At 26.2% G+C, this 12,856-nt stretch overlaps 1 protein-coding gene across 1 annotated transcript; it reads left to right on the plus strand.

Moving 5' to 3' along the window:
- The first annotated feature begins 7,846 nt into the window (after window positions 1–7,846).
- On the plus strand, window positions 7,847–9,639 carry LOC127259276 (ethylene-responsive transcription factor ABI4). The gene has a single exon (XM_051286486.1). It carries the CDS (start codon window positions 7,862–7,864, stop codon window positions 9,155–9,157), a length of 1,296 nt encoding a protein of 431 aa, XP_051142443.1. The 5' UTR covers window positions 7,847–7,861; the 3' UTR covers window positions 9,158–9,639.
- Window positions 9,640–12,856: the final 3,217 nt, after the last annotated feature.

A 12,856-nucleotide genomic window follows, 5' to 3' on the forward strand; every position in this document is an offset into this window, starting at 1 on the left:
AAAAAAAAAAAGACATAATGTTGGACAGACGAAAATAGAAAATAAGGATAAATTACATGAGATGGAGTGAGTATGTTTTTATATATAAATAGTTGCACTTGTAAAATAAAAATAAAAAAAATGAAATTTCAAAACTAAGAACAATATATTTATATATACAAATCGTGTGTATAATTTGTTATATAGATCATGGCTTCACTTTATCGCTTGATTGATGGTGAATTTGTCTGTTTAAATTACTCATTAGTAATAACCACACCTATATATGTATAAATTTCATCGAAATAAAATTGGATAGATAATACTCCCTCTGTCGTGCAAACGTGTGCTAATTTAATCAGGCACGAGTTTTAATAAAAGTGAGTAATAATTGTTAATTTTTTCTTTTATAGTAAAAAAAATAAAATAATAAAATAATTTTTTACTTAAAAAGAAAATAAAAATATTTTTCGAAGATAACCTAAAAAAAAAAGTGAGCATAGATTTGAACGACAGATGAGTAATAATAATAATAATGCATGGATGTGAGCTACTAGAAAAACAAAATAAAAGAAAACATTCTATATATTAAATATTGAAGTATTTTAGCATGTAATTGTATAATTAATTAAAATAATCATACTATTATATTAAAAAAACACACGTTTATGTATCCTTCCTTCATCGCATGCTTTTCTTTAGTTTTTGAAACCTTAGTTTTGGACATGGAAAGATAATCAAAGAAGAAAAGATACAATTTGGGCCAAAAATTTGGGCCCATTAATCGAAAAGCCTGAAATAGGGTAAAAGCCTAGTAAGATTGAGAAGGGGGGAGGGAGAATTAGTTAAAAAGATTATTAGTAAAAATAATTATTATATAATAAAAATAATAATAAATAAAAAAGATAATTAGTAAAAATAATTATCATTATATAATAAAAATAATAATAGATTAAAATAAATATAATTGAATAGTTTAATTAAAATTAAAAAAAATTATAAAATTTAAAATGTGATTAAAGTGTATAATTTTAAAAAATTTGATAAATTATGCGGAATAGACAAAAATAAAAAATAAAAACAAAGTATCTAAAACGGAGCGAGAATAATGCTATGTTTGAGTTGGGTTGAATTGTTGTTTTACACATGAATCAATTGATCTTAGACTATATATGTAAGGTAAATTTTAAAGTACCTATTTGTGTCTTCAGTATAAATATACAAAATATTTTACTCCCTCTGTTCCAATATAATAATTTATTTTTGTCCGTCCTAAAACAATAGTCATATTTTCATAAATAATCATATCACCATAAAATTACTCCTATTTTTTCATTTTTATTACACAATTGTCACTACTTTTTACACTAATACACTCACTAATATAAGTCTTTTATCCATACTTTTTATCAACTACCAATATAATATCAATATTTCTTAAATTATGTGTCCAACTCAATTAAAACTCAATTAAAACTATATTTATGGGTCGAAAAGACTATATCTTATGTATTCTTTTATGTTAAATTAAATTATACTTAATGCATTCTTTTGGGAAGGGAATTTTTTAATCAACTGTATGAATTTAATAAATGTTGATATTCCATTAATTTCATAGTTATTAATTTCTTGATATATATATATATATATGTCAACATTTTATTGTACTAATTACTTAATTTTTTTAAATTCAATACATCATATTTTTTTTATGTGTCCTTTATTACAATACATCATATTGTTGTATTATGAAGATAAAATATTATTATCTCCGTCATGCTCTAACGGCTCGTTTTTTTTTTTGTGTTAATTTTAAATATTAATTATTATATAAAAATATAATATAAATTAAGAAAAAATTGTAAAAATATTTTTATTAGTGTTTTATAATACTAATAAAAAAATCTTTGTACAAAAAAGTATACAAATATAAAAATATTTTTAATATTAAATACAATAACGCAAAATATAAATGTGATCCTTACAGACGGACGGAGTAGTATTTATTAATTTATGCAAATTCTAACATTTTAAATTTTATAATAATAATGTTAAATACACTTGAATATTAACATTTTAACTATAGACAATGATTTACTATATAATACTCCCTATACAATCAAATTTTTTTAGGATAAATTATTTTTTAGTCCCGTAACTGACCCCCTTATCACTTTAGTTCCGTAAGTAGGGCCTGTCGCAAACTAGTTCCATAAGTGAAAAATTTTCATTGTTTTAGTCATCCGGCACCGGAGATGCCCGCGTGGCTCGCCGGAAGCCACGTGTCCGCCAGGTGTCCCTGACCTAACAGCGACACCTGGTGGACACGTAAATTTTATTTATTTATTTTTATTTTTTTAATCTTTCTAATTTTTTTTCATTGGACCAAATAAAAAAAATTAAAACGACAAATAAAGTTAAAAATAAATTATAAAGGCAGATAAAATTTTTTTAAAAAAAAAAATTTAAAAAGTTAAAAATAAAAAATAAAATCCACGTGTCTGTCAGGTGTCGCTGATCTGGCGGACACGTGGACGCCGGAGACTAAAACAACGAAAATTTTTCACTTATGAGACTAGTTTGCGATATGCTCTACTTACAGTACTAAAAAAAATAATTTACCTTTTTTTTATTATTATTTGTTAAATTTATATATATTATATTTATAATAAATAATTTTATCTATTCATCTTTTATTTTGAATTTTGATTGAATTGGACTAAGTATAATTAAATGGGCTAAGGTGGCCTAATGAAAGTGTTTAAAGGATAATTAACTGAGGTTCTATTCAGTTAAGTGTTTGGATTTAGAGGATTTTGAATTTATAATATGAATTACGTCTAAGACGACATACTTAGGTCTATGTATAAGTATTTTTCACGACGTTAACTACATGAAGTGAATACATTGTATATATAAATGCGTAAATCTAATTAGTCAAAGATTTTGTACAATTTAGTGAAATGACAATCAAATAGAAAATAATTTTAAGGGTAAACTGTTTTTTTTTAGTCTCGTAACTGGACCTCCTTATCATTTTAATCTTGTAAGTGGAGCTTGTCGTAAAATAGTCCCATAACTGAAAATTTTTTGTTGTTTTAGTCCTCCAGCGCCAGAGATGCCCGCGTGGCTCGCCAGAGGTGACATGTCCGACAGGTGTCGCTGACTTGGCAGACACGTGGATTTTTTTATTTTTTTTCAGTTTTTTAAATTTTTTTTAAAACTTATTTTTAATTTATTTTTAATTTTATTTTTTTATTTTTTTATTTGGTCCAATTAAAAAAAAATAAAAAATTTTAAAAAATGAAAAAATAAAATAAAAATCCACGTGTCCGCCAGTGAGCCATGCGGGCGTCTCCGGCACCGGAGGACTAAAACAGCGAAAATTTTTCACTTAAGGGACTAGTTTATGACATGCTACACTTACCGGACTAAAATAATAAATAGATCAAACTATAAAAAACAGTTTACCCTAATTTTAATTTGAGTTTCACAACCATCGGGACATGCATGCATGGACAAGTATTTTAAAATTCAAATTAAATGCTCTCTCCGTCCCGCTGCAAGGGTGTCATTGACTTTTTGCATGATAATATTTGAATATTAATTAGTATATCAAGACCTAGTACAAATTAAGAAAAAAAAGACAAAAATATATTTATTAGCCTCTTATAATACAAATATAATGATATTTATAAAGTAAATTATTCAAATTTAATAATATTTTTTATGTCAAGTAGAATGACACAAAAATCAAATACAAAAAGTGATTCTTTTTCGACTCAATGTAATTCCAATATGCATATATATATAATACAATGAGTTAATGTGTTTCTTTTTATTTGGTTTGAAAATTTTTGATTTGATATTAAAATAATATATAATAACATATTTTATAAAAAAAAAATGTATTTTGTTTTTTTAAATCAAAAGAACCACATAGATTCAATTATTGGTTTGAGAATAAAATGTAAGTTTTTAAATTTCATAGGATTTATGTTGATAGCTTTTAAAGAATTGGGAAAATATTTTGGAGAATTGTGATATTTGGGAAAATATTGTTTAATAAAATTGTTTGAAATAATATATATATATTATGTGAAGTATACAAAATTGTATAAGTAATATAAAAAATATTAAGTATGTATAATATTATTTTTTTTTGGAAAAATGTATTATTTGGGAATTGTAGAAGAACACACACTTAGAGAAAATATGTTTTACTATTTTAATAATAAATATTTTATGAACTGGGTGTGTTCTTCCACCATTTTTCTCCGTCTGTTTTTCAAAAAAATTAATATATCATATATATTTATTATTTTTATATTTTCTACACAATTCACTATACTTCGTATAAAAAAAATATTCATTCAATTTATCTCACAAAACAAACACACTTACTTTATTAAAAACATATATTGGAAATGATAAGGATGGTAAGAAATGTTCTATACTCCCTCCATCTCATAACAAGGTATTCATTTATATTTTTTGCTGTGTTGATATTTGAATAGTAATTATTATATAAAAATATATTAAATGACAAAAATACTTCTATTAGTGTTTTATAATACTAATATAATGACATTTGTACAAAAATTATGCAGATATAATAGATATTTTTAATGTTAAATACAATGACGCAAAATACCTTATTATGGGACGGAGGTAGTATAATATTTTAAATAAATTATATATATATATATTAAAAACCTTACACATTAAAACATTAAATATTTAGCTGAAATATTAAATACTTTAAGTATATAATATTTAATCTTTATTAAATTTAAAATTTAATACTATTTCTTGACATAAAATCAAATAATAGGAAAATATTATAAATATTAAATATAAATAAATCATTTCTGACCAATTTAATGCACCCTGCACTGATTTTAAATTTTTCATGCCAATAAATTAAATGATCGGTAGACAGTTTGGGGGACAATCGAGGAACCCTAAAATATCAATTTACAAGATTCACAATATCAATATGTATTGTGTACATTTTTTTTTTTTATAAACTAAAATAAAAAAATTAAATATTGTTCAGGCACATTTCTTGCGTGATTCAAACTAAATCAATAAATAATAGTTTTAATTAAATTTTTTAATAAAACCATTTGGGACTTTGAATTGAAAATATATTTACAAATTATAATTTTAATTGATGAAAAAAATACAACTTTATTACACACATTGAAAATGAAAATCTCATAATTATGGTACTAAACTTGATTAATTCATTTATATATAGGCACAAAATTTTGCCTATTTTAATTGTGACAAAAAGATTATCAAGTCATGTTTTGAATATATGTTTTTTAATCTTTTATTTAATTCCGTTCTAAATAATTATATATTTATTCCGATCCTATCATTGCCTGTTTAAAAAAACTCAAAAAGTTTATTAATTATTAACCTTTTTTTTTTTTTTAATAAATTCTATAATGTTTTAATAACATCATTTTATTATTGAATAATGACCTATGACAAACAAACTTATATAAGTTTGTCCTCCGTCCCTTAACAATCTATCTATTTTTTTTATTTTGGTACGTTCCATAATAAAATATTTATTTCCCTTTTTAGTAATTATAATATCTATCTAATATTACAAATACTCTTCCAATTTATAATATATTACACAAATGTTATTACTTTTATATCATACAATACTAATAGGGTTAATTTAATCTTTTTACCTTTATTTCTACTTTATCTCAATATAATATTAATATTTCTAAAACTTCGTGTAAAAAACAAATGGATATATAGATATGGGACGGAGGAAATATATTTTAAAGAGCCTAAATTGCATAAATGTTGGACAAAAATTGTGCCTGCCTCGTTTCATTTACAACCAGAAAAATATAAAAGAAATTATAGAAAGATGTGGATGTGTTCTTTTCCTTAAAAAAATACATATTTTTCCAAAAATATATTTTAAAAAGAATAATATAGTACATATACTCATTATTTTTATAATATTTACACAATATCATATATCTTACTTAAAAAAATATATCTTTAAATTATTTCACTAAATAAACAAACCCTGTGTTTTTTTGGTTTGGGTTTGAAATTGAGTGTATTCTTATTTACATTTTAATTTAAATATATTTTGATGTATTGTTTTATAAAAAAATATTAATATACTTTTATTAAAAATTGTAATGTAGTTTTGATTTTGAAATGCAAAATAAAAAGCATTTTGTTGATATTTGAAATATAATTTGTACAATTGATGCTCCGTTAAGACAAAAGGGTTTTGAAATTGGTCCGATAAAAAAAAAGGAAGAAAAAAAAAACTATAAAATTTTGGAGTTTTTGAAAAAAAATAATTGAAATAATAAAAAAATAATATTTAATTTAATATTTTAAGGAAGAATCAACTGTATTTTATGAGATCACTCTCCCCCAATTCAAAAAATAATTTTTTTTTACCATTGTCTACTCAAAAATATTATTATTTTTATTTTAATAAAAATAATTATACATTAATATCAAAATATACTTAAATTACAGATATATCATTAGTCGTACAATTACTTTATAAATAAAATCAAATGACAAAAATATTAAAATTTTTTACATATTTTTACTAATAAATAAAATATCATTATTTATTAATTTATTATAAAACTCCAAATAGTACATTAAAAAAATGGACTAAAAGAGTAGTAAATTTGAATAGTAACAAAAATTTTAAAAATGCTTGTGTAAATAACATCAATTATAGAGCTTAATTATCACCAATGTCCATGAAGTTTTAAAATGTTTGAAATTTATACATTGATTATAATGACCTATGTTCGTTCGTTCGTTATTGTTATCCCCAATTCCCATGTATGATTGAATATAAATTTCTTATCTAAAACATTATTTAATATTGAATTAAAATAATCGAGACTTAATTGTTCCATAGTCTACTTCTCTCCTACTATATATATATATATATATATATAGCGGTTACTGTGCTGAATTTAAAATTTAACATTGTGTTAGACACATCATGTAATAACAAACAACACAATGTATTATTTCTGACAGTATATTTCTTATATTAATATATTACAAATACAACACATAAGTTAGCAATACATGTTATAATCACATACATCACACAATAATTGATTTTAACATATTATATATTTTTATACAACACATATAATTTTGAACAAATAATACATACTTTTATTTCAGACACAATATGTATTATATATAATAAGAACATATATTATATATATTATATGTGCTAATTAAAAAATTCAAGGAAGTAACTATTCCTATATATATTAGGAATGTTGAGAGAGAAGGGCAAATGGTATTGAAAGTCGAGGATCTTGTCCTCTTTTTTACATTACATCGTGATTTTATTATTATTTAGCACAACGCTAACAACATATAAATTTATACAAATAGTACATAAACTATGGCAATTTTCTTATATATTAATATAATACATTAACTAATAACGAATTATAATAAATTATACAAAAATATATTATAAGTAATCTCAACATAGAATATATAAATAGACTAACTACATATCTTGTATGGTCAATTTTTTCGTACATTATGTTGCAATAAATCAATATAATACTATAATACTGATTAGCCGCAATCTTATATCCTAATCATTTCCAAATCTAAATTTTTGCTAATTTAATATACCTAAATATCTCTGACACTCTATCTAAATAAACTTGCTTCGTTGCTTCACTACACAGCAATCCACCATTTAAAAAAAAAAAAAAAAAAAAAAAATATCCCATTCCATGTAAACACGTAGAAATGGATATATATATATACATACATGTAAATATAAATATATATATATATATAGTTGTATGTATATAAGAATTATGTCCACATGAGCACCGCCCTCGTCCACCATTTGCAGACCAACTCTTCTTTGAAGACAGCAGCTGCTACTGCAACAAACAGCCGCCTGATCAAAGGGAAGAAAGAAAAGCCATTCACTGATCTCTCCACTCTCAATTGGGTATTCTCCACCGCACACCTCCACCATCCTCACCCTCCTCTCCTCTCTCCTCTCTCTCTCTCTCTCTCTCTCTCTACAATTTTATTACATAATTCCAGGCGGCGCCTCCGCGCTCAGCCACTCACCATGAGCGGTGCCGCTGCACCTCCAGATACTAATCATCGCCTCCCCCAAGGCCAACCCTGCTGCAATTCCACTAACCCTAACCCTAACCCTACCAATGACCCCCCAATACCCACCCACCCAACCACCAGCAGCGACAGCGGCGGAAGCACCACCACCAATAAAACCACCAAGCGCGGCCGCGGCAAGGGCGGCCCTGACAACTCCAAGTTCCGATACCGCGGCGTCCGCCAGCGGAGCTGGGGAAAATGGGTCGCCGAGATCCGGGAGCCGCGTAAGCGCACGCGCCGCTGGCTCGGCACCTTCGCCACCGCCGAGGACGCCGCCCGAGCCTACGACCGCGCCGCCATTATGCTATACGGCTCCAGAGCTCAGCTCAATCTCCAGCCATCCGGAGGCGGCGGGACCGCCTCCGGCGGACCCGACTCCGGCGGCGGTTCATCCCACTCGTCCCGGTCGAACTCCTCCTCCTCCTCGACCCAAACTCTCCGGCCGATTCTCCCCCGACCGGCTGGTTTTGGGCTCACGTTTTCTTCCCCGACGCCCCACCAACTCCCGCTCGCTTCGGGGAGCAGTACTTTCGTGCAGTACGGGTTGTACCCTACCGTACAATACAACCCTAATTTAATACCTCATCAATTGCCGGCGGCTCAGCAGATGGGTATGGCGCAGCAGCAATTCAGCGCCGACCCCACCATCAAACAGCCACCGTCGGATCCTCCCGCATCTTATCCGAACCCTAATTGCAATGATTACGACAGCCACCAGCAACAACAAAATTTGCAACAATTGCACCCTACTGTCGTGTACGATGATTTCAGTTCTCTCGTCGATTCTGTCGGGTCGAGTTTTTCCATCGCATCCACAGAACCACTTCCCCCGCCGCCGCCGCCGCCGCCACCGCCGCCGCCAATCTCCGATCCCTCCGCAGTTTTCAACGGCTACGTCACCTCGCCGTCGTGGCCGTTGGCAGGAGAAGATGAATACCCTCCGACGAGCATCTGGGATTATGATGATCCGTTGTTTTTCGACAGCATCTAATCGGATTGAAATTAGGGTTTCTACCAAAGTTTGCCCTAATTGCATAATATATATATATATATATTTATATTATTGCTGCGATCCTTTTGAAGTTTAATTTCTTGGGAGGATTTGCTTCAGATATTCTTGCACACAAGAGTTGAATGATTTCGGACAATGGTGGGTATGAAGTTGGAGAAGATGATCCTATGGAGGAGATCAATATATATATATATATACAGGATAATTCAAGAGGTATTTATTATACGTCTTATACTAATTTGATTAGATTTTATGTGGGTTGTATTTTTTGTTTATGATCAATCGATCGAGCATGCAGGGCAGTTTTTTTTTTTTTTTTTTTAAATAAGTGTTTTTTATATTAATTAAGGTTGAAATTATATACTGTTTACAAACAATTAAGGTTAATTCTGTGTATATATATTGTTGCATTTCTCTTGTTTCCAATTAATTTATGTTATAAATTTTTAAATGTTTCATCATTGTTAGCTTTATGTATAATTAGATTAATTAATTTCCGCAACTTACTTTGGAATTTCTCTGGTTTATTTATTTATTTATTAAATGGGACTCTTTATTTTATATAAATAATATTTTTATGGATAAACTGTTTTTTTTAGTCTCGTAATTGGATTCTTTTATCATTTTATTCGCGTAAATGGAGCTTGTCACAAACTAGTCTCATAAGTGGAAATTTTTTGTTGTTTTAGTCCTCCGGGCCGGAGACGCTCTCGTGGCTTTTCGGAATTTATGTGTCCGTCAGGTCAGCGACATTTGGCGGATACGAGGATTTTATTTTTTTATTAATTTTTAATTTTTTCAATTTGATCAAATAAAAAAAATTAAAAAGAAAAATAATATTAAAAATAATATAAAATAAATTGAAAAAAAATAAATTTTAAAAAAATGAAAAAAAAAATCCATATATCCGCTATGTGGCCTTCAGCGTCGGAGGATTAAAACAAATTAAAACAATGAAAATTTTTCACTTATAAGACTAGTTTGAGTCAGGTTTCACTTACGATTAGAAAATACAGTTAGTTACGAGATTAAAAGGATAGTTTACCCAATTTCTATAAATGTTTGATATATATAGATTTTTTTATTTAATATAGGTATTATAAATGATAAGTGCTGTTCCGATTCTCACCACGTATCAGGAACCATTGTTTTTTACATTTTGTTACCCTGCAGATAATAATACTATTATTATTTTTGTTAGAAAAAAGAGAGAAATGGATATGGTATATTTATTATTTTTTTTAAAATATGGATATGGTATGTGTGTTCTCTTTCTTATTGATTGATTTGTCTAGCTTCTAGGGAATGTAATACATTTTTTATAATCTACTATATTTTATGTCTTGATCTGTGTAATGTATTTAAGATCTTTTTGGCTTCTCGAGTGTTTTCCTTTTTCTTTTTTTTTTTTTCAAAGAATTCTAGTGTTGTTATTTTGAATAAAATTAAAGTTAGATATTGAAAATGGTGTTTTGATTTAAAAAAATATTGCTAGTGTGTTTGCATGTGGGGTTTGGTTTGGTTGGGTTGGAAGTAAGATATGAGATTGAGAGTGAAAAAAAAGCTTTGAATTGAATAAATATTTGATAAGATATTGTGAATAAAGATTAATTTTAAATGCAATACTATAAAAAAATACTTTTATCTGTCACGAAACAATAGATATATATATATTTTAGTTTTATTATATTTTCTTTGATATGTTACAATTTAATGAGTGGAAATTTAATTTAATTAATTTTATAATATTATTTTTTACATCATGGCTGTTATATACAATTAATTTAATTAATTTTATAATATACTTTTTCATGTAAAAATAAAATGTTTATTTTTTTGGTAAAAAAAAGTGAAAAAGTGATATATTTTTATTAAAAATAAAATGGAAGTAAATTTGGACGCTAAGACGTAATATTTATATACAAATTAAAAATAATAATATTTTAATATAAAACATTGAGTATACTCCTAATAGGTTTGGATACCATTTTATAATAGTATTTTAATTAATTTTATAATACATATTTCATTTATTTTGTTTCTAATTGACGTATTTTTTATTTTTATTTATTTCAAAATAATTAACAAATTTTTTTTTAGTAAAATTTACTAAATTAAAATATATTTAATAAATAAATTAATTTAATTAACTACATAACATATATATTATACATTTCCATTAATTTTATTTTATTTTTTATTTCTCTTTATAAAATAAATAATTTAATCTATATTTAAAACTCCAATAGTATTTGTTTATAAAACTTCATATTATCTTTTTATAAAATTAGTTTATATTAATTATAATAAATATATATTTTTTATTTACTTGTTTTATAACTATAAAATAATATTTATATTACATATATATTTTATTGTAATATTCTTAAAAATATTTTAATATATATTATATGTTTTTAATTATATAAATTATATTATTATAAAACTAATCATATTATTAATTATATAAAAGTTAAAGGTTATAATTTATTATTATTAACTAATTAAATATTATTATTTTAAATATCCATCATTAATGAAAAGTGTCAATCGAGCCGAATCGATGAAGTATGTAATTTCTTACAGTTGGGCTAATTATATCATAATATTCAGACAGCAAACTCCTAATAGGGTTTGAATACCATTTTATAATATAATACTCCCCCGTCTCATAAAGAGAGTAATATTTACTTTTTGTAAATTTTGAATATTAGTAGTATTGTGTAGTATAAATGTAATAATATATATACAATATATTGTAAATTAGAATAGTTTTTATAACGTTAAGTAGGTAGTACATATAATTACTAAATTATAAAATAACACCCTTGTTTTCAGATGAACAAAAATGAAAAAAAAAAAAAACCCATCTTATAAAAAGGAAGTAGTATTTTAGTTAATTTTATAATATATAGTCCCACTAGGATTTAAATATCATTTTATCTTAATTTATACGATATATATATAATTCTAGTAATATTTAAAAATTTATATATATTTTATGGGTCGGAGGTATATATATATATATTATCGTTCAAATTTGTCGATGACGAACCAACGAATCTAGGTTATTCAAAATCGATGTAATTTGAGTTCTCCGGTCTACTCAAAAAAGTATCCGAGCTTGTCTTGCAATATAAATCAACGCGCAAACAGAACCAAGCAGAACCGGCACGCGCTAAATAAATTTGGATCTAATTTGATATAAATAAAAATGAAAAAGGGAAATTAAATTGCATGGACACTACAAAAAAAAATAATATATTTGTAACGAAATTATGTCCCTAAAGTTTATGTAGCTAATGTAATTTCATTTCTAATTCCGTCTCTAATGTCATTAGTAACGGAAAAATTAAATTTAGAGACAAAAATGTTTTGTTACAAAAATGATTTTTTCTTGTAGTAGGATGAACAATTACACAAAATAAAGCTGAAAATTAAATCTAATGTGATTGGAATTCAACAATTTAAATATATGAACAAAGCATATTAAAAAATATAAGAAAACAAAGGAAAATTCCAATAAAGAAGGGTAAAAGAGCAAAAAAATAAAATAATAATAAAAAAATTAAAGAACAAATAGAAAGCGAAGTTCTTTTTATGCAAGTTTCCATTACATCCGTCAAACCCTTGCAAATCAAACGGTGAGATATCTCTCGCTTGAGGATTGGATCTCAA

This window comes from Andrographis paniculata, unplaced genomic scaffold, assembly GCF_009805555.1.
Source record: "Andrographis paniculata isolate CXL003 unplaced genomic scaffold, ASM980555v1 Contig60END, whole genome shotgun sequence".
NCBI lineage: Eukaryota > Viridiplantae > Streptophyta > Magnoliopsida > Lamiales > Acanthaceae > Andrographis > Andrographis paniculata.

Coding starts and splice junctions, on each gene's coding strand:
- LOC127259276 (XM_051286486.1), top strand. CDS start 7,862: ATGAGCACCGCCCTCGTCCACCATTTGCAGACCAACTCTTCTTTGAAG.